Genomic DNA, 21104 nt, shown 5'->3' with positions numbered 1-21104 from the left:
GATGTATTCGTGAAATAGGAACTGTCGAAAAATCGTTTGATCGTGAAAACCAAGATGAGAGGATGGTACAACTGGCTAGTTGATGCTGTCTCTAAACCTATAAGGGAGTTATGAGTCAAGAGGACTTATGCAGCCTTTGGACGTAGGGTGATGGGGCTCTATGGATGGGGCAGCCAACACAAGACCTACCCTTCATGACGAGGTAGAAAAAGAGGCCGAGGAAGAATATTATATATGTAATATATATGTTATATATAACGTTCTGGGTACTAATTAGCGCCTATACTAAAAATTTACCCTATAATGTGCTTTTCCCCTGATATGAGACGAACCGCAGTCAAGAAACAATTAAAGACATCCCAAAAAGACATTTTAACAAATAACACATATTTGAATTAATAGTTCATATTGCTTTGTTACACAAGAAAATTACATTCGATACTTCAAAAGTTACATTTTACGATGGCACAAGTAATTGTCACGCCAGGTGTGAGGGTCAGACGGTTCTAGAAATTGAATGCAAGATAGCCCTTTAATTGGTCCGGCCGATGACCATCGGAAATGATAGCGAGACTTTGGCGGAACGCACAGGTAATTATCTCGCCATGTGTGAGGATCTGCTGTCTCAAGAAGTTGTGTGCATCTCATTCCACGAATCGGTCCTAAAGTAAAGGGAAATTATCGTCTAACACATGTAAGATCTTAGTGGATTGTTGATTATAGAAAAATCTATCAGTTACCAGCTGACGACCATCTAAAACCAGGATTGTATTGTCTTCTAGTCCAACAAAGAAAGTTATCACTCCAGGTGTGGGGGTCTGCTTTCTCTAATATCTGAAGGCACTGACGATTTCTAATTCTTCCTGCATAACTCCATTTAAAATCTCGCGGCCATCGTGGTAAACCTTTAAACAGAAGTGATTACAGAAGTGATTACAGAAGTAAAAAAAAACAGTTTTTATTATTACTGCATGAAATTTTAAAAACGATTAATTGTAATCTTAATTTTAATTTAGAATGTTGGATGGTGTACTTACATGGCGGACTTACTGGACTGCATGGAGATTTGAGAACAGTCTTACCAAGACACAACGCGCGGCCACAACCTGGAGCATATTTAATGCAGTACCTGTACTTATATCGGAACCCATCACACGTCTTACTACATTTCGATAAGTGTGTCCAGGGTGTGTAGCCTATGTTGACCAGTCGTGCACCTTGTCTGTAGTAGATGTTATCATCCTTATTGACACCCCAAGTACTGCCATCGTAGCTACTCACTGATACGTATTTTAATCCGCCACTTAGTTTTACCCAACGAAGACCAGTTGGATGTTTCGCACTAATACCTAAATATATGCATAAGTTAGAAATGTTGCACATAAACAAGTTTGTGTTTTGGAACATGTCTGAAAGGATATGTCATATTACTACCTTCTCTAATATATATGAGATCATGTCTGTTGACTCCCCATACTATATCATGACCACTATGTATTTGCTTTAATGACCCTGAAATAGGTTGCCAGCTTGTCCCTGAAATGAAACTAATAATGCAAATCTTTGCTACTAAGAAAAAAGTGTATAAAAATAGTGTTTAGCTTACCAACGCTGTTACCGCCTCTAGAACCTCTGCGAAAATATATTTTGTCATGGCGATTAACACCCCAAACACCAGAATCTCCTACTGATACGTATTTTAATGAACCAGAAATACGTTTCCAATGTATTCCTAAATACACAAGGAAGTAATTCTAGAAATTATAACTTCTTCATTCCTTATGGCGGGGAGATCTTGCTTATCAGTTAGTACCATATATGTTTACCTATAGGTGTGCGAAGACTTGCGCCAATTCTGTAATAGATTCTGTCGTGTCTGTTCACTCCCCATACGTTATTTGTTCGGGAACTTACACTCACTTGCTTTAAAAATCCACCAATCAGTTTCCATGTAGTTCCACCGGGATGGGATTTTGAAATAGCTCTGATATATATCTGATCATTCCTGTTTACGCCCCACACGATATTGTAACCCGAACTAATTTCTTTTAAACTGCCCCCTGAAAAAGCAGATAAAATTCTTCTAGATCTCCTTATAAAACAGGCCACTACTCCCTTAAATCTATCCCGTTTGGGTGATAAATATTGCATAATTGCTAACATCGCTGATTATCAAAGCAATTAAAACAGAAAGTACCAAAGTGGTTCAAAAACTAAACATACAAACTTTGTTCCATTTTGAACCTTTCAGTGGAGATTTGTAAATTGGTCCAGGCAAATACGTTCCCACTCTGTAGTAGATGTAATCGCGTTTGTTAACGCCCCATACGCCTGCTTGACCTGCTGAAACAACTTTTAAACTGCCAGCGATTGGATGCCATGAGGTACCAGCTTTTTCCTCTGTTGAGTAATAAGAACATTCCGTGAGAAAACATGACAACAAACAACATACCTTAACGCTTTAAAAGACTTTTACCTGCTTGGGCATTCCAAAAGCACAAAACAACAATGAGCCAAAGTGTTTGCATATTTACAGCCACCTAAAAATGTATAGTTATGTATAAATATTACACAAAAACCCACGACCAGATAAAATGCGAAACGAGAATACGTTGCCTGGCATACCTCTTTCGCTTGTCTAATAAGTATGCCTTGCTTGGGATCTGTCGTCCCTCTTTATAAGAAAGCAGAATGTTCCGCTCCCTGATATATTTTTAGAATATTACCTCATTCCCTGTGGAATTTAGGAAACATAAAGCCAAAATACAATTCGAACTAAACCATTGGACCTTTGATCAAACATAATCGTAATCAGGAGTCATTAAAATTAACTTTTGTGGTGGAAACTGCCAAAGTAATCAAAACTAAAAGCAATTGGGGTTACAAGAAGTTAATTTATGTAATCACTCTTTTCAATGAAATATGTTTCACGTCTCAATGGAATTATTTTAAAACTTTCGGTTGTTTTGAGATTCTTTAAAGTTTTTTACTATGTTTTGTAATTTCCCCCTGCGAATATATTTCGAATATTTGAGCACTTGTTTTCTATATGTTTTCAATTTGTTGTTGTTTACTTAACCAGTAATCACATGTTTGCTTTCGTAAGTTTTTGGGATATATCTACCTCGTTCGATTTTTGGAAGCTAAGATTTCTAAAATTTCAAAAATCGAACTTATCCCAAATTTCCTTTTTAAACATGTGACCTGTGTTATAAAGAGCCACATTTTCATATTTTTGATAAGTAATAAAGCTTCTTTTTGTGGCAAAGTTTTATGACTTATTAGTACAGGAGAAGTATTAAAACGAGGAGTGCATTTAGCTTACTCAGTAGTTCATACATGTTTGTAACTACTAAACTTCAGAAATTGTGTATTAAAACGTTGTACAGTATTGGTTTTCCTTTAAAAATTTCGTAATTATCTTTCATCCTCCTATTTTTCGGTTAATATTTGTTCAGCTGAAACATAGTTGTGTTTTAAAAAAATAGCGACCTCTTTTTGTTTTAGCTGCAAGAAGTTTACGTATTCAGGCAAGTAGACTAAATTTTAAAAATCAGTGTGGAACTCACTAACCCGGCTAACCCTATTTGGAGGGTGGTGATAGTGGGCTTTAAGAAGTACGTGTGGGAAGTAATTAGACGCAGACATCTGAAGTGACTCGTTACTGTAGAAAAGAAATTCTCTTCTGCAAAAAGACTACGATGCAACACAAGCTCTTGTGTAAATATAAATGTTTTTTTTGTAAAGGCGGATTTGCATGTCATTCGCTGCCTTCGGACAAATAACTGCAATGCATCTGCACATGCTCAATTTCTACTTATAGCTTATTGCTTAACCTTCGCATTCGTTACAGTGGTTAACTAGTACAACGAATAGGAATTTTTCAACCAATCAAGATTGAAAGAGTCTTTTTTTACAGCTAAGTTAAATTTAATTTTAAATTGTTGCAAGTAATCTCGTACAAAGAATTCGGCTATTCCTGATTTCAGGAGAAGGCATTAAAATAACCTTCACAACATTCACGGGGGGAATTAACGCAAATAAGTTAGTTCAACGCAATTTAGTTCAACAAACTAACCAAAAGCATGAAAACAACGCAAATTTAAATTTGAAAATTTAAAAATTGCTTCGTTGACAATCGGTTAGTCTTGATTTTTTGACATGGTTATAATCTTCCCTGCTGCCTCCATTATTAGATATATGTGGGAACCTTCCAGGCTGATACTAAACAAACCTGAGAGCGAAGTATGCGTGTGTGAGTAATTGCGAAGTAAAATTGTTTTCTCGGATTTTATTTACACGTTTTAAATTAAAATAGGAACTTCTTAACGTTCTGGGTACTAATTAGCGCCAATACTAAGAGATATGCAATTTCCTTTTTGTTTTATTAACGAAATAAGCTCTGTTCCGCCAATCTCAGCCAAACCAATATTTATTTTGTTTTGAAATAGAAACGGATAATGGCTGATTTTCTAAATTTATCAAGAAAAAATTTGTAAACAGAACTATTTAATGCAAAAGAAACTCAGAAAACATCAATATGGGTTATAACACAGACTATTGACTTCTTTCTCTCCTGCTTTTTTAAGACAGCCAAATTAGCGCTATTACAACTTGCGTACCTGGTAATATTTCCATATACCACGATAACATTTAGTCTATTTAACTAAGTTTCTTCGAGGATATCAAATTCGGCTTCTCTCACACGGAAGCTTGACGCAAATAAACGTGAGAGCAATCCCTAGAGTTCAAATCCACTATATAGGAAACCCCGAATTACAACGAATCAGCAAAATGTCGGCGTGGTCACATCTTACCCTCTTTAATAATTCAAGAATTCATTATATATGTTCGAGCGACATTGACGTAAGCAAAGAACAATAGAATTAGCCATTCAAAAATCTCGATCAGTATTCTGACCGAAGACAAATCGTTGATCCAGCGTAATATTTTCTACCTTTACTAATCCAATAAACCTATTTCAATATCTATTTCCATTCCGCAAAACACACAGCCGGAATAGACATATTAACATGAAAACGAGGTTAGTTTAGAGACATTTTTAATTTGTCAGCGAAGTGATGCACATATAGTTTGTTTACCTTTATTATTTCTCAAATTAACTTGTCAAATGTGCAAATTATGAACTTTTGGTAAAAAAATAGAACATGGCACCTATTTTATACCCATTGGGCTTATTAAAATTGCTGTTTTTTCTAGTGTTTAGCTAGCTAGCTAAGGTTGATATTTTATATTTAGCTACTCTAGCACTAGCATTGGTTACTACTAGCTAGCTAGTTTGAACCAATGTTGTTGACATATATACACACTTTATTTTTGTTATTGGATATTTTTTATTTTTTAAAACATCTGTAAATAACATTATGATTTGGCTATCCTAAGCATGTTGAGTTGGTGGTAATAGACTGAATATTGGTCTTCATCAAGTTATATATTCAAGAAAATGTAATAAGAGCAATGCAATCACCCAAGATAATACTCATAAGTATCCTTGAGCCTTGATTATTTAAAAATTATGGACAGTAAGAATGTAACGGTTGCAGCTACAAATAATTCTCGTTGATTCCTTTAAAAACCAAGAGAATTGTAGATGAACAAATCGCTCACGATTTGTTTCAAGTCACATCTTGTTTCAATGCATTAATGTTTAGCCGGTTAAGCTGGACTACTACATATGTTTAGTACTTGGTCGATTAACCACAATAACTTATAACCAATAAGTTATATCGCCTAAGAAAGTTATAAAAGTTTTAAATAAATTAAACGGCCTTACATGTTCAAGAAATGATAAACCTACAATACTAATATGAATCTGAACAGACAAACCAAAACAATAAACAATTTGTTATTAATGAGTACACTGGGTTGAGTCAAAATATGTTTATTATAAATATATATTAAATGGGAAGGTTAAAGTATATTAGCAGGGGAGTGTGACAATTATAACGATACATAGCTGGGCAGCACATCATCCCTGAGTACATGCTAGCTATAACATTCAACCTATAATATCTGGCTATGAAAAGCTGGGTAACTTTTTTAAAAATAATTAACCTATATAATTATAATATATATAAATTATAAATTATAATTTTATAAGTTATACGAAGTTTTAGTAAACTAGGTACACGTAGTAAACTAGGTACAGTATAGAATATATCAACTTTTTTTAGGAGCAAGAAACAAGACGTTTGTTGGCTAGCTAGCTAGCTAGCCAACATCAAAGTTGCCATAAATACACACTTAATATCAATAAGTATTGTTATTTTTTGTCACACCACCACTACTAATACCCTAAATATACTTGTATCCACTACGATCCTTTCAATATGGCAGTTGAAACTTATGAAACCAACATTTGTTGATAACTAATGTCAGAACAGCTAGTAAACAATTTGGCGTTCCAACTTTATCTAAACTAACCTCGTTTTCATGTAATGTTTTGATTTTTCGTCACCACGGCTGATCATGAAAAGGCGATATTGAAATAGGTTTATTCCCTGGTGGTAACAAAAATTATGTTGGGTCTCCTGGGTAGATGAAATCCGGATTCTGCGGATATAACTAAAAGTTTGGTTAATCGAAATAGAAAATTCGAATAAACGAAACACCAGCGCATAAGTTAAAAATCTATGTAAGTCACAGACTTTTGTTGTTCACGTGTCCAGCCTTCACAACCCCATCCTTAAGAATTGTTTCGTTAGTCAAGAATCTCAGACACAACCGGCCTTAATTAAAAAGGGTTTCAGCTCGCACATCAAGTTCCATCAGACGCCAGAATATGTATTAGCCGGTATTTATGACATATTGTGTCTTTCAAGTACTTAAAACCACTGTAGTTAGGGATACGACAGTTTGTTTGTTTTTTAATTTTTAATTAATGTTTAAAATAAGACCAACGGCAAAGAGTGTATATTTCAGGTTTCAGGGAAATCCCCATTTCTATAGGGACGTTATAAATGTACATATGATCAAAAGCTTCTCGTTGAAGTGTTTTGATACAGATGTAATACAAATCTATAGAGTCAGGGAATAAAGGTAACTTTTTTTGTCTGTTATTATTTCAAGAAATTGTTGTACAGTTTCACATGTCTTAAAATGCTTGAATCGATACTATATGAGGGAGAAATAAAATGCTTTCTTAGTACCCTCATAACTTTATTAATTGAACTTCTTAAACAAAAAAAAATAACAACAACGAATAAACAACTGCATAAGCAGGTTGACATATGTAAGCGCAGAACTACATATCCGCCCTCTCTTATGTCAGCACACATTGCTGTGACCACACGGGAACCTTCGAATTAGTCCAAAATACCCTTATCTACTTAAAATTTTATTACTTTGATTCTAGAGTGATTTAAACATTCTGTTTCTCACAGCCAAAGAAAATTATTTAAAAGAGAGGCAAACAAAAAATTATTTTGTGGCAGTCAGAAAATAATTTTTTAAGCTAAAGAAAAAAAAATATAGATTTCTAAATACTAAAATCTACTACGATATCTACTTTGATATCAAGTAAATAATTATTTTTCACAACTACGCATCTATATTGCAGAAAAAACCTCGACAATTCATGTAATGCTCTCCACCTTCTTTTGTTCTAACGCGTGAGTCTAATAATTTTAAAGTTACGCTGAAGGAGAGTCTGCTCATTGAGCGAGATCGATTCCTTAATAAGTCGGTTAAGTCTATGCCTGTTAAGCTATTTTGATACGATTGTTATACGAGTTATTAATTTTATTAATACTTCTTATTTTATTTAATAACGCGATTAATTTGTTAAAAGATTGTGTAATAATGCTCGCATGAATCAGGCGAAAGCTTACATGAAATTGTCGAAAAAATAGTCGTTTAAAGATATTTATGCTGAAACATTGATTCAAATTACATTTGAACGAAACATTTATATATCTTTTTAACAACATTTTTACAGGATTGTCATGATTCTGTGGGGTGAAAATAAGTATGTTTCAGATGTACTTAATAGTAAACATCAAAGATAAGATCTTGGACGTGAGACAACTAAGAATATTTTACGTATTATAGTAGTAACAGCATTTTATAACATTCGTAACTTCTTTGAACTTAAGAAATATCTGTCATAACCAACAACAATATTTTTTTCATGTTTTGAATCCCTTTTTCACAACATACTACGAGATTCAAACGATGAATTTTTTATGATGAGATTGCGCAAAATGTATATGAATATACAGACCGGAAACCTTTAACAACAAATCAAACGCGCAATATGGTGGTACCATCTCCAATCTGAAATAAAAAAAATTGAACAAAGACTATATGACTAAGAAAATAACATAAAAAATATCTAAATGATAGTATAACAACACTAAGTAAGTATATATACAATGAATACTAATAATAACTTAAGGTGAGCCACATGAAAAATTATGCAAAATTGCAAAAAGAAATAAAATTTATTCTGATGGCCACAGGTCACTTTAACCTATTACAATAAGGAGAACTATGTTCCATTGTTTTTTAATTTAGTCCGCGTTTGGCAAGTGTGTAAAACTCAATCTTCTCCTATAATAATACGGAGACTGTGTCTGTCCGTAACAGGCAAAGTGGATGTGTTCATTTCCCTTTGATGTTGCCGAAAAAGGCATGTCTAATATGTTAAGTTTTTTGACGTTACGGTGCGACGTCAAAAACACTACTTTAACGTCAATATCCTATATTAAATTAATGAAGCCATTACAGTGCACCTAAAACTTGTCAATGATTTTTCACCGCGTGGGTAACTAGGTACGACCAATTTGGGTAAGTTTCCTAAGCCTGGGTCACCAAACCCGTTTTCGGAATGGACGGGTTGATGACGTCATCTAAAAACCTTGAAACCTTAATATCTCCGCAAACGTTTGTAAAAAGTACATAATCCTATATATTTTCTTGATCAGCGTTTCAAGATCTATACGATGAAGGCAACAAGTATATAAATTTCTTAATTTTTTTTTGTGTTTCAGCTTTGTGTGTCAGCACAATTTTTAAACTCCTATATCTTCTTAGGCGTTCCTCGAAAAGATATCGTCCTATACATTATTTTGATCAGCATTTCAAGATCTGTAAGATAAAGGCAACGGGATTACAAATTTCTAAAAAAATATTTGTGCTTTGACTGGTCTTTGCTGACTTATATCTATCTTTTTAGGCGTTCGTCGCAAACATATGATTCTATACATTTTCTCGGTCAGCGCTTTAAGCTCTACACAATAGAAGCAACGTGAAAATAAGTTCTAAATTAATTTTTTTGGATGAGTTGCTGACGTTATCAAAATTCAACTGTCACATTTTTTTAATTTTAATTCTGCCCCAGTGGATTTTTCCACGGGCCTTATCAACTAGTCTCTATAGTAATACACTAAGTGTGTCCGTTTGTCTGTGACAGGCAAAGTGGATGTGTTCATTTTTCCCTGATGTATCCGACATTTCCCTTGAAGTCTCCGAAAAAGTTATATCCGTTTTGCTAGCGGGTTTACTTTGTTTACATCACGTGATAAAAATGGAGCAACTTGATTTGCTGAAATAAATTTAACGGCTTTCTTTACAAAAATGGTTTCCCTCGACATCGAAGTAAACAACAACAAAAGAACGGTCTCTTCATCTGGAAAAAAGTGCGAAAAGGTAATTCAGAGAAAGAAAGGTGCAAGAAGTGAAGTAAGAAGTGGTAGCTAGAGCTAGAAGTAAGTAGTGAAGTTAGAATTAGAAAATAAAGGTTAGAGTTTGAAGTGGATTTAAGATCAATAATAGTAAGAACTTTGATGTTTTCAGACCTTTAGTTTTATGTCACTGGAGCAAGTAGACTTGCATTATCCAAGAAAAGCCTTAAATTCCTGAAGTTTTATATTTTACCGCTTTTTTTTTTAAAAAAAACCTTGCCCCCATATTTGTTTATGTTTTTGTTGCATAATTAATGTATTCCCTGGCGCGTAACCAATGTATTTGTCCTAAAATTCAAAATGCTACATAAAGCTGTTAGCTGAGTAACAAACGGATAACTTTGGTTTGTTGAACTTACTGCTCACTGCAATGTTATTATTTTTACATTACTATTGTTTCTCTTTATATGTGTTTTACTAAGAATAAATAGCTAGCTTTAGTTTTAGCTAAGTAAGTAGATTTAACTAGCTGTCTTAGCTCTACTGTTAGCTGGCTAATGTTTAGCCTCCAAGTCCTACTCCCAATCCCCATGTCTAGCTCTAACCTATGACTTATGTTGTTATTCGTCTTTTTTAATTATCTATAGCTTGCTACCTTAGTTTCTAAACCTTTCTTCTTTTATAAGCACACATTATGATGTAAAAGCTAGCTATAGCTAGCTACCTACAAAATCTTTCAAAGACTTGAACTTTTGCAGGATAGTAAGATGCATTTTTATCCCCATAAGAGTATAATTATTTTCACATTTTCACAGGAGACCGTGTGCAATATGACAAGTGAAATAACTTATTATTCCACTTGTCATATTGCAACCAATAAAAAGTTACTTTTTATAAATTGTTTTTTTCTGACATTCTGTTAAACTTTTGTCAGCCTCCATGTATATACATTGAGGCTATAATGCCAGGTTTTTTTACAGGGGGTGTAGACATTTGATTGGAAATTTTTGTGGGTTTGTGACTTTATTTTAATTTATGAGAGGATAGTCGTTCGGTTCGGGAAGGTTGTTCGTGTTTTTGTTTGTCTTGCAAACTGCTGTTTTTTAAAATTTTCTGTAAACGTTTGTGGGAAAAAGACCACATGCAATATACTGAAAGTACAAATATTGTAGAATTGGCTTCCACTGAAGGCTGTTGTGTAAGCTAATGGCTTTTTCATAGTTTGTATTATAAACTTTTGTTGGGGAGAACTAAACTGTTTATATGTGATGTCATTTTTGCTGGAAGAAAATTCCATGGTTGAACGTTTTTATAATTGTAGTAATAACTGTGTTTGATGATGATGATGAGAAAACTCTTTTGTTTTTTATATATATTATGAAATGCCTGATCTCTTATAATAATACGAAGTGTATGTGACGGTCATAGTGGATATCCTCATTTTCCTTTAATGTCGCCGAAATTTTCTTTGAAGTTACCAAAAAAATTATGTCTTAAATGTTAAATTTTATGACGTTGCGGCGCGATGTCAACACTACTTTAACGTCAATATCCTATATTCAATTAATTAAGCCATTACAGTGCACTTAAAATTTGAGGCTAAATAACTTGGAAACGAGGTGGTGACGTCAATGATTTTTCACCGCGTGGGTAACTAGGGACCGCCTAGGACCAATTTGGGTAATTTTCCCCAACCTAGGTCCCCAAATCCGTTTTGGAATGGGCGGGTTGATGACGTCATCAAAAAACCTTTAAACCCTAATACTCTCTGCAACCATTTGTCAAAGACGCATGATCCTATACATTTTCTTGATCAGCGTTTCAAGATCTATACGATGAAGGCAACAGGTATACAAATTTTGTAAAAAAAAAATTTAAGGTTTTGACGGGTCTTTGCTGACGTCACCAAAATTTTTAATCCCTGATATCTCCTTAGGCGTTCGTCGAGAACATATTATCCTGTACATTATTTTAACCAGCATTTCCACCTCTACACATAACAGACAAAAAATAAACAAATTTCGCGAATTTTTTTATCTGCACTGCACTGCTGACGTCAGCAAAACATCTAAACAAACTCTCTTTTTATTGACTTTTTTCGGGCTTTATAGACTAGTTTTTCTATAATTTGATGTGTTTCATAACCTTTTTGTGGACCATTTATGGGCAATAGCAATATAGAACATGCTATATGAACTGATTTTTGTTAATTTGGATGTGCTCCTCAAAAACCGATCTGTTTTACATTTTGTGAGGACGGACCGATCGTATATAAAGTCTGTTTTCACGTTTAAAATGGTTGGTAAAGGTAACTACGGATCATCATACTACGGAAAAATTTTTGGGGTTCTTAACCTGTTAATTTTAACAATTTATGTATATTTTTGGGAAACAGGATAGTGTGTAATCGAATAAATGATTTTCCAGATATAAATTTGTTTTTTGACACTTCTGATTGAAATATTAAAGGTTTTCAACGAAGTAAATATTTGAGATGTGTTATTTCTGACTTTATTATTATTGTTGGTGTTGTACGGGATTCTATATTATCATTATTATTATTCAAATTTACGCAGGTTGACTACGTCAAAAATAAGTGAAAGTAAAAGCTAAAAAATAATATAAAAGTTTTTGTTTTGAAGAGGCATAGTTATAAGTGGAGCACTCTTGGTTGATTACCATTTGTGCTTAGAAATATACCGTTTAAAATTGACAAAAGATTTTTCATTTCGTACATCCAAGTTCAGTGTATTGAACAATTGTGCACCATAGTAGCTCGTTGTCGTTCGGCCAGCTTCTGTTCTAACTTTTGGTAATCTTATCTGCGACTTGTTACCTCTCGTGTTGATATTATGATTCACCAGCTCGTATCGAATATTGCTAACGTTATCAATTTTATGGACATCTTGAAAACATCTGTGACAGCTTTTCTTTTACGTTCGTTTTCAATAGAAATCGGATGTTCTCCAGTATTATGAATGATAGTGTTAGCACGATTATGAAGTCCTTTAAATTTTATTTTCCAAGAATTACTTTGGTTATAATATACAGGATAACAGTAGTGAAATATGGGTTTGATCAATGCGTTATATATGGAATTAACTATTAAGTATATACGAGAGCAAATCTTCTTATACACCTTGCTGTAGTGTTCGTTCAGGTTAAGATGAGAATCTAACGTTATACCAAGACATTCGTAAGTATCAGACTGGTTGATGGTAGTAGATAAAAGTTCAGCATTACAATCATCAAACGATTATTTTGATTAGTGTTTCAAGCTCTACACATAATATTTGTTGATTCAAGTTTATCTTTGCTCATTGTTTTTTTGACATTTATGTTTAAAATTGTTGGTAAAGGGGAGTACGGAAATAAAAGGGAAAATTTTTGTGTTTTTAACTGGTTGATTTTTACATTTTGTGTAAATTTTTGTGGAAGAGGATGGTACGCAACCGAAATGACTGATTCTTCTAGATTTAAATTTGATGTTTTCCAAACAATGGCTTTTTCATATTTTTGTATAATCGTAAGGGAAAAACAATATTTAAACTGTGTAAAAAACTTATTTTTGTTGATTTGTGCTAACTCTTGGAGGCCTCCCTTTTGACACTTCAGAATAAAATACTGAGGGTTTTCAACATAATCACTTATAAGATGTATATACATATTTGAGATGCGTTATTTCTGACATTGTTATTATCCGTGTTGTGACTGTTGGTGTTGTAACTGTCGGTCTTCTTACTGTCGGTTTTGTGAGTTTAATGTTGTGAGTGTCGTTGTTGTAACTTTTTATCAACTAGATTTTACACCTTGCAAGCTGTTCTTTTTTATTTTGTGTAAGATTTGTGTGGAGGATTCAATGCGATTTGATATTTGACATTTTGTGTAAGATTTTAAGAACATTTTTTTGTATATGCACTGCTGACGTCAGAAAAACATCTAAAAGAACCTATTTTCCCATTGTCCTTCTGCCTAAGTGGATTTCTCCACGGGCCTTATCAAACTAGTCTATATAATAATACGCCAGCTCTGTCTGTCTGTCTGTCTGTGACTTTTGCAAAGTGGATTATATTCTTCACAATTTTCTTTAACAAATTCTTTAAAACATCGCCTATAAAATTGTTATGTAATTTACCAAACTTTAACGTTAAAATAGTATTGACGTCAAAGGAAAGTTAATTAAGATTAGTGAAGCCATTGCAGTGCACCTAAAATTTTGAGGCCAAATAACTTGGAAACGAGTTGGTGACGTCAATGTTTTTTCACCGCGTGGGTAACTAGGGACCACCTGGGACCAATTCGAGTAATTTTCCAAACCTGGGTCCCCAAATCCGTTTCGGAATGAACGGGTTTATGACGTCATCAAAAAACCTTTAAACCACAATATTTCCGTAACCGTTGGTCAAAAATACATGATCCTATACATTTTCTTGATCAGCGTTTCAAGATCTATACGAGGGAGGCAACAGGTACATGAATCTCTGAAATTCACGGGCCTTTGCTGACGTCAGCACAATTTTTAAACACTTATATCTTCTTTTGCGTTCCCCGAAAACATATCATCCTACACATTATTTTGATCAGCGTGATTCAACCTCTACACATTATAATAAAAGAAAAAAATAAATTTCTCTAACATTTTTGGGATCTTCACTGCTGACGTCAGCATAACATCTAAAACAACCTATTTTTCCATTGCCCATCTGCCTAAGTGAATTTCTTCACGGGCCTTGTCGACTAGTCTCTATAATATAGTCTCTATAGTCTCTATATTAATACGGAGCTTCTGTCTGTGACTTTTGCAAATTGTCTCCAAACAAAAAAGATGCACGAAATTCTGCTCCAGAACGTGTGATTCATTTAACATCCCCAATTCTGTACCCGACTTTTCGGGTTATGCGAATCTTTGTTCCCGACTTATCGCAGAACGTCGGAAACAGCGCGTTCTCCCACACTCTTTTACGTACGATAAACGCTATGAACTCTGGTGACTAGTTTGCATAAAACAAATAAAAACGCCTCCTTTGTTCTGTTTATTGTGAGTGCCATGCTTAAATGAGCACATGCCATATTAGAAACATGTTGCATCAGCCTACCAAAACTTTGCGGGTATACTAATATGGCGAACCGTTATTAGCTGTGGAACACACAGCTTCTAGTTTCGGCTGAAAGCTCGAACAAAATCTTGATCTTCTGGGATTTAAGTGAAGTTACGCGTGTCTCCGAGGCGGTTAGTAAAGTTAAAAAAATCACGTGAAATATCACGTTATCTTCGGGTAAAAACTGCATAATCACGCGAAAACTCACATGGTACCTGCTACTTTTCCCCAATCAAATGATTTTGCCATAAAACCGGCCAATCAGCGTCCATGTGCTCGAATACTCCTCCTTAATCCTCAAATGCTGTACCACGATGCCGCGCAGTACTGGTTGCAAACTGGTTGGAAGTAGTAAAGTAAAACTTTGATTGTAAAAAGGTATATAATAAATTTATTTTATTTCATTTTACTGACAATTGACTGTACACTTGTCCTTCCAACATTATTCAACTTTTCCAGCGTTCTTTATGTTAGAAATGTCAGAATGTGGTACAAGCGTTGAAGTAGATTCTGGCCTAACTTCCACAATTATTAAATGTACGAAGGGTTCATTTCATCAGGGTCACGAAAAATTTAGCTATACAAGAGGAATCCAATGTACCTGCATATCATTATATGCATCTCTCTTTTCATTTTTTAAGCATGTCTCGCGATGGACAAAAAATGACATCAATTGTGTTCTTGAAAAGGGTGATAATTTGTACAAACTGCAAAATACAACTCAATTTTTAACATGCACTGAACTACCTAGAACTGTTTCACTTGAAGGTGTAAATATGGATGTAAATTTTGACCATAACTGTTTTGGTTTTTTTGTGACTTCAAGTGCTACTTCTATTAATGAGTTGATTTCTAATTTAAGGTCAAATTTAAACAATAAAACAAGAATTATATTTATTATCAATGGTGTTGCAGTGTCAATTTTAAAATGCAATCGTCATTATTACATTATTGATTCTCATTCAAGAGATGCTAATGGTAGACCATGCCCAGATGGTACTGCTGTTGTGTTAAAGTTTATTAATTTGTTTGAAGTCGCAAAATATATATCAAAGGTATACCATAATAATTCCATAAACCCTACACAATATGATATTCAGTTTATCTCAATTTCTGTAGAGAATGTGACAGAAGCTGATAAAGCTGTTATACTTGAAGGCCATAAAGCCCCTTTTTTAAAAGTTGTTTCTAGTCCAAAGAAAAAGTTTGACAACAAATCTAACTCAGCTACAAATTGTAAAAATTTATCATTTTTATTAGACACTGTTGACACTAGCATTAAGGGTTTTCGGCAACAAATATTTATATGTGTTATATGTGGGCGATGTTTGTATAAAAAATCTGTTGTAGTGTTTGATCCTTTAAAATGCAGTGAAATAGGTAACAAAATATATAAGAATATTCAAATAGAAAATGGCTTATTGTATATTTTAATACATGTAAACAAAAGGTGAAAAACGGTAAAGTTCCTTGTCAAGCGATGGCTAATAAATTATATGTCAATGATATTCCGAATGAACTTAAATGCTTAAATAAGTTAGAGGCAGTGCTTATATCGAAGAGAATTTTATTCAAGAAAATTGCAATAATGTCAAAGGGTCAAATGCCAAAAGTTAAAGGTGCTATTTGTAATATTCCTGTTGACGTTGACAACACCTGCAATTCACTTCCTAGGAATATTGATTCTTCTGGTATACTCTTAGTTAAATTGAAAAAAAAATTGCAATTTAATGGCCATGTCTATTATGAGCCTGTTTCGCCTGCGAAAGTTGGAGAGGCTTTAACTTATTTGAAATTAAACAACAAATTGTATAGTGATGTACATATCAATGTAGCAAACATTTCTGAAGAATTGCTTAATTTACATGTTGATGAAGAAATATGCATTGAATTAGATAGTAGTACTGTCAATGATAATTTAGAGACTGATTCTAATCCGTTGGATTCTTTTCGCCAACAAGCAGGGGAAATGTGTATTATTCCAGAACATCTTACAACTGAAATATTTGAGATTGCACCTGGTGAAGGACAAGTGCCAACAAGTATTTTAAATGATCAATATTGTGAAGAGCTTTCCTTCCCTATTCTTTTTAGTTTGGGTGAATTCGGATATAAAGTAGAAAGAGATGTAAAACTTTCACCAGTAAAGTATTTTAACCAGAGGTTATTACACTATAAGCAAACATTTGCATCTTCATCAGATTACATTTTCTTTGTTCAATTCGTTTTGCAACAACTAAGTTTTAACAATCAGATTTCCATTGCAATGCGCAAGAGTTCTGCCAATGTAACGGCAGGTATGTTACAACAAGGATATTCTGAAACTATACAATCACTAGTTTCAACAAACAAAGCTTTTGTTTTCATGAATTAGATAAAAGGTACACCTGCCTATTGGAAAAGATTTCAACTTGAAGTCTTGGCCATGATTCGACAACTTGGTTGTCCCACATTTTTTCTCACTTTGTCTTGTGCCGATTTACAATGGGACGAGCTTGTCAGCATCATTTCTAAACTTGATATGAATCCCCTTTCTGAGGAAGCTATAAGCAACTTGACTTACTTTGAAAGATGCGAAATACTTAACAAAAACCCTGTATTAGTTGCAAGGCATCTTCAATATAGAGTTGAACTACTTTTTCGAAATGTACTATTGAGAACAAATCTTTTAGGGGAAATTTTATATTATGCTATACGTGTGGAATTTCAATTTCGTGGAACTCATTCCTTCATTTGGGTTAAAGATGCGCCTACACTGACAGAGAGCAATATTTCTAACTACATTAATTTTTTAAACTTTACAACCCATGCTTACCTACCACGAGAAAAGAATGAGTTATACAATTTAGTGAAAAAATACCAGACTCACAAACATTCAAAATCTTGTCGCAAATACAAAAACACACCATGTAGGTATAATTTTGGCAGGTTTTTTACTCAAAGGACTATTGTAGCATGTCCAATTTCAAGTAAAAAAACAACTGAGGAACAATTTAATGATTTGACAGAGCGAAATAATATATTAAGCAGGGTAAAGACGTATATAAATGAGTATTTAGATCCCAGCAAGCAAGGTTACAAGGGTGATTCCATAAGTATAAGTGACATCCTTAATGAATTAAATATAGTAGAAAAAGATTACTATCACGCTTTGTCAATTTCAAGTTCAACAGATTATGATATACACTTAAAGCGTCCTCCAGATTCTTGCTTCATTAACAACTATAACCCTTATATTTTAAAAGCTTGGCAGGCTAATATGGACATACAACCAGTGTTCAATTACTATAAAGCGGTATCATATATGTGTTCATACTTTTCGAAATCAGAGTCTGAATCATCTCAGGCTCTTATTCAAGCAAGTAAGGAGATACAATCAATGAAAGGGAAGGGAAGCTATGTACAAATTGGCATCTGCTTATGCCACATCAAGACAAATGTCCTTGCAAGAGGCTGTAGTGTTTAGTTTACCAGAACTTTGGTTACGAAAATGCTTTCCAAGAACAATTTTTGTTAATACTAATATTCCAACAGAACGAATCAGATTATGCAAACCAAAGGCATTGTTAAATGAACTTGATTCAGAAAGCACTGATATATATGCAAAAAATATGATCGATCGTTACATGGATAGACCTGATAGTAACTTTTGTTCAGGACGTTATGCATCTGTTGATGATATGTGTCTTGCTATGTTTTTATCTCATTATTGTGTCAAAAATGATAAAATTGATAATGAGTTTTTATGTGATTTTCAACCTGTTATACTTACAGCAGATATTTCAGAGAATTCTCAAGCTGGCTGTAATTTTCCCAGTATTATACCATTAATGTCATGCAAGGAAAAGTTAGTTTGCAGGAAAGTTAGACAAATTTTGCGTTATTCAATCCCAAACAATGATTTGTTCCCCGAAAGGCATGCTCATTATCTGTTGTTCTTGTTTCTCCCCTTTCGTTCAGAAACAGAATTGCTTATTAATAATAGTTACTGTGAAAAACTGTTACAACATGGAGTCTTAGATGTTGTGAATGTAAATAGAAGTATTTTTGAACCTTTTTCTGATGATGTAAATGCTGCATATATGAGGATGAGTGCATCTAATAATGTAATGATTGAAGATACAATTGTAACTGAACAAACTGATCAGTCGAATTTAGAGGAAGTCTATCAACAGCCAGTTTTGTTTAATTCAGTTTCTAATAATTCTATCAGTTCTAATAATTTAATAAGTGATGATACCTTAAGGCAGAATATACGGTCATTAAATCAACAACAGCGCTTATTTTTTGATTTTTTGTATGAATGGGCAAATAACAAAGTAAAGCAGCAAAATTGTAATTCTTTCAGAAGGGTAGAACCTCTTCAAGTTTTCGTTACTGGTGGTGCAGGTGTAGGAAAATCTTACCTAATAAATACTATTTATCAATCTTTATCAAAGCTGTTTAACTTATATTCAGGTACACCTGAAAAATGCAAGGTATTAAAAGTAGCACCTACAGGTGTTGCAGCTATTAACATAGATGGAACCACCATCAACTCTGCTTTTGGAATTCCTAAATCAAAATCTTTGAATTTACACAATTTGAGTGACAACCTTCGTTGCAAATTTAGAGACAAATATTCGCATCTTAATGTTGTTACAATTGATGAAATCTCCATGGTTTCAAATGTTAAATTATATCATATACACAAAAGACTGTGCGAGATATTCCAGATGAGTCTTGATAACCCATTTGCGAATAAGACCATATTGGCTGTAGGTGATCTATACCAACTTTCTCCGGTTCAAGAGGCTAAGATATTCACTCCATTTAAACATGACTGTCTTAATATTTGTCATCCATGGAAATCATTTAAACTGTATGAGCTATCTGAAATTATGAGACAGCAAGGAGATGATAGTTTCATAAAACTTCTAAATAATGTACGCATTGGAGAAGTAGGTGACAAAGATTTGTTACTTCTTAATTCACGAATTGCAAAAAACATACCAGTTGACTCGATATATTTATTTGCAGAAAATAGTTTAAAAGACCAACTGAATTTGTCAAAACTTAGTAAATTAGAAGGTGAAAACATTGTCATTAATTCCCTTGACAAATTTCCTGAAAATGTATCAATATCAAAAATCAATCAAGCTTTGGACAGAAATGTAAGTCAGACAAATGGACTATGTAAGTCATTAATTATAAAGAGAAATGCTTTGATAATGCTAACTAATAATATTGATATCGATGATCGACTTATCAATGGTCAAATTGGTCTTGTTCGTGATATACAATATAACAATGATGGAACCATCCAAACTATTTTTGTCAAATTTAATGACCATCAAGCTGGAATACCAAAAATGCGATCTAACCAGTATGCATTTGAAACTCATACAGTCCCAATTAAAAGAATACAAGCCAGTATCCCAGTTTCAATGTCATCAGTGTCCAGCCCTGCAATTTCTAGAACACAATTTCCTATCATTTTAGCATGGGGTTGTACTGTACATAAAGTGCAAGGTTTAACTTTACCTAATGTAGTGGTTTCATTCAAGTTATTAAAACAAAAAACTTTTAACTTCAGTCAGATCTATGTAGCTTTGAGCAGAGTAAAAAAATTGGCCCATATTCACATTGAGGGTATACCAACATTAGAAGCATGCAGAGGTGATCCTAAGGTTTCAGAAGAATACACCAGACTAAAAACTGAATCTGCTTTGTCAATTGACAAAATACAACCTCTTGCAGACACCTTTCAATTTGCATTGCTAAACATTAGGTCACTGTCCAAACATGCTCTTGACTTAAGTCACGACATTCGACTAACTAATGCAGATGTTGTATGCCTAACTGAGACACAGTTGTTAGATAATTCACTTCATCCAACCTTGCAAGAGCATTTTTTAGAGCATGACTTATTTTTGCATAACAATACAGATCGATTTAAAAGCTTAGCTTTTCTTAAAAAACAATATCTTCAATGTAACATTTTGCGATTGCAAAGTGCTCTATATCTCGAGTTTTTTTCAACCAGTGACCATTTTATCTCACTTATTTTGTTTTATAAAAGTAACAATTGCCACCCACAGCGTTTTGCAGATTATGTTTCAAATCTTGTAGAACTTCATAAACCAGATTTTGTGTTAGGAGATTTTAATTCAAATGCACTCTGTGACATACTTCCACCTGTTCTTACTAGGATGAATGAATTAAATTACAAACTTTTGGTCACCGAGCCAACGCATATACTTGGTGGTCTTATAGATCATGTATGTGTAAATAATGAATTTCACAATATTGAAAATTTGTCTGTTGCTATTATACCTGTATATTACTCAGATCATTGTGCAATTTCTGTGCAAATCAAACA

At 33.6% G+C, this 21104-nt stretch overlaps 1 protein-coding gene across 1 annotated transcript; it reads right to left on the bottom strand.

The window, feature by feature from the left end:
* Positions 1–389: 389 nt before the first annotated feature.
* Positions 390–2715, bottom strand: LOC130647787 (uncharacterized). The gene is made up of 9 exons (XM_057453756.1): positions 2626–2715; positions 2477–2540; positions 2224–2400; positions 1827–2060; positions 1607–1732; positions 1435–1536; positions 1038–1349; positions 741–905; positions 390–662 (listed from the first exon to the last, which is right to left on the bottom strand). Exons 2-9 carry the CDS (start codon positions 2526–2528, stop codon positions 451–453), a joined length of 1380 nt encoding a protein of 459 aa, XP_057309739.1. The 5' UTR covers positions 2529–2540; positions 2626–2715; the 3' UTR covers positions 390–450.
* Positions 2716–21104: the final 18389 nt, after the last annotated feature.

The sequence above is a fragment of the Hydractinia symbiolongicarpus genome, chromosome 6 (genome assembly GCF_029227915.1).
Source record: "Hydractinia symbiolongicarpus strain clone_291-10 chromosome 6, HSymV2.1, whole genome shotgun sequence".
Lineage (NCBI taxonomy): Eukaryota > Metazoa > Cnidaria > Hydrozoa > Anthoathecata > Hydractiniidae > Hydractinia > Hydractinia symbiolongicarpus.
This window is presented reverse-complemented; position numbering and strand designations above follow the sequence as displayed.

What these genes read in the sequence shown, in the direction of transcription:
- LOC130647787 (XM_057453756.1), bottom strand. Translation starts at nt 2,528, where the DNA reads ATGCAAACACTTTGGCTCATTGTTGTTTTGTGCTTTTGGAATGCCCAA. An exon ending in AAGTCTTCGCACACCTATAG is followed by an intron (nt 1,733 to 1,826) that starts GTAAACATATAT and finishes TTGTGTATTTAG; the next exon opens with GAATACATTGGAAACGTATT. An exon ending in TTTTAGATGGTCGTCAGCTG is followed by an intron (nt 663 to 740) that starts GTAACTGATAGA and finishes CCTTTACTTTAG; the next exon opens with GACCGATTCGTGGAATGAGA.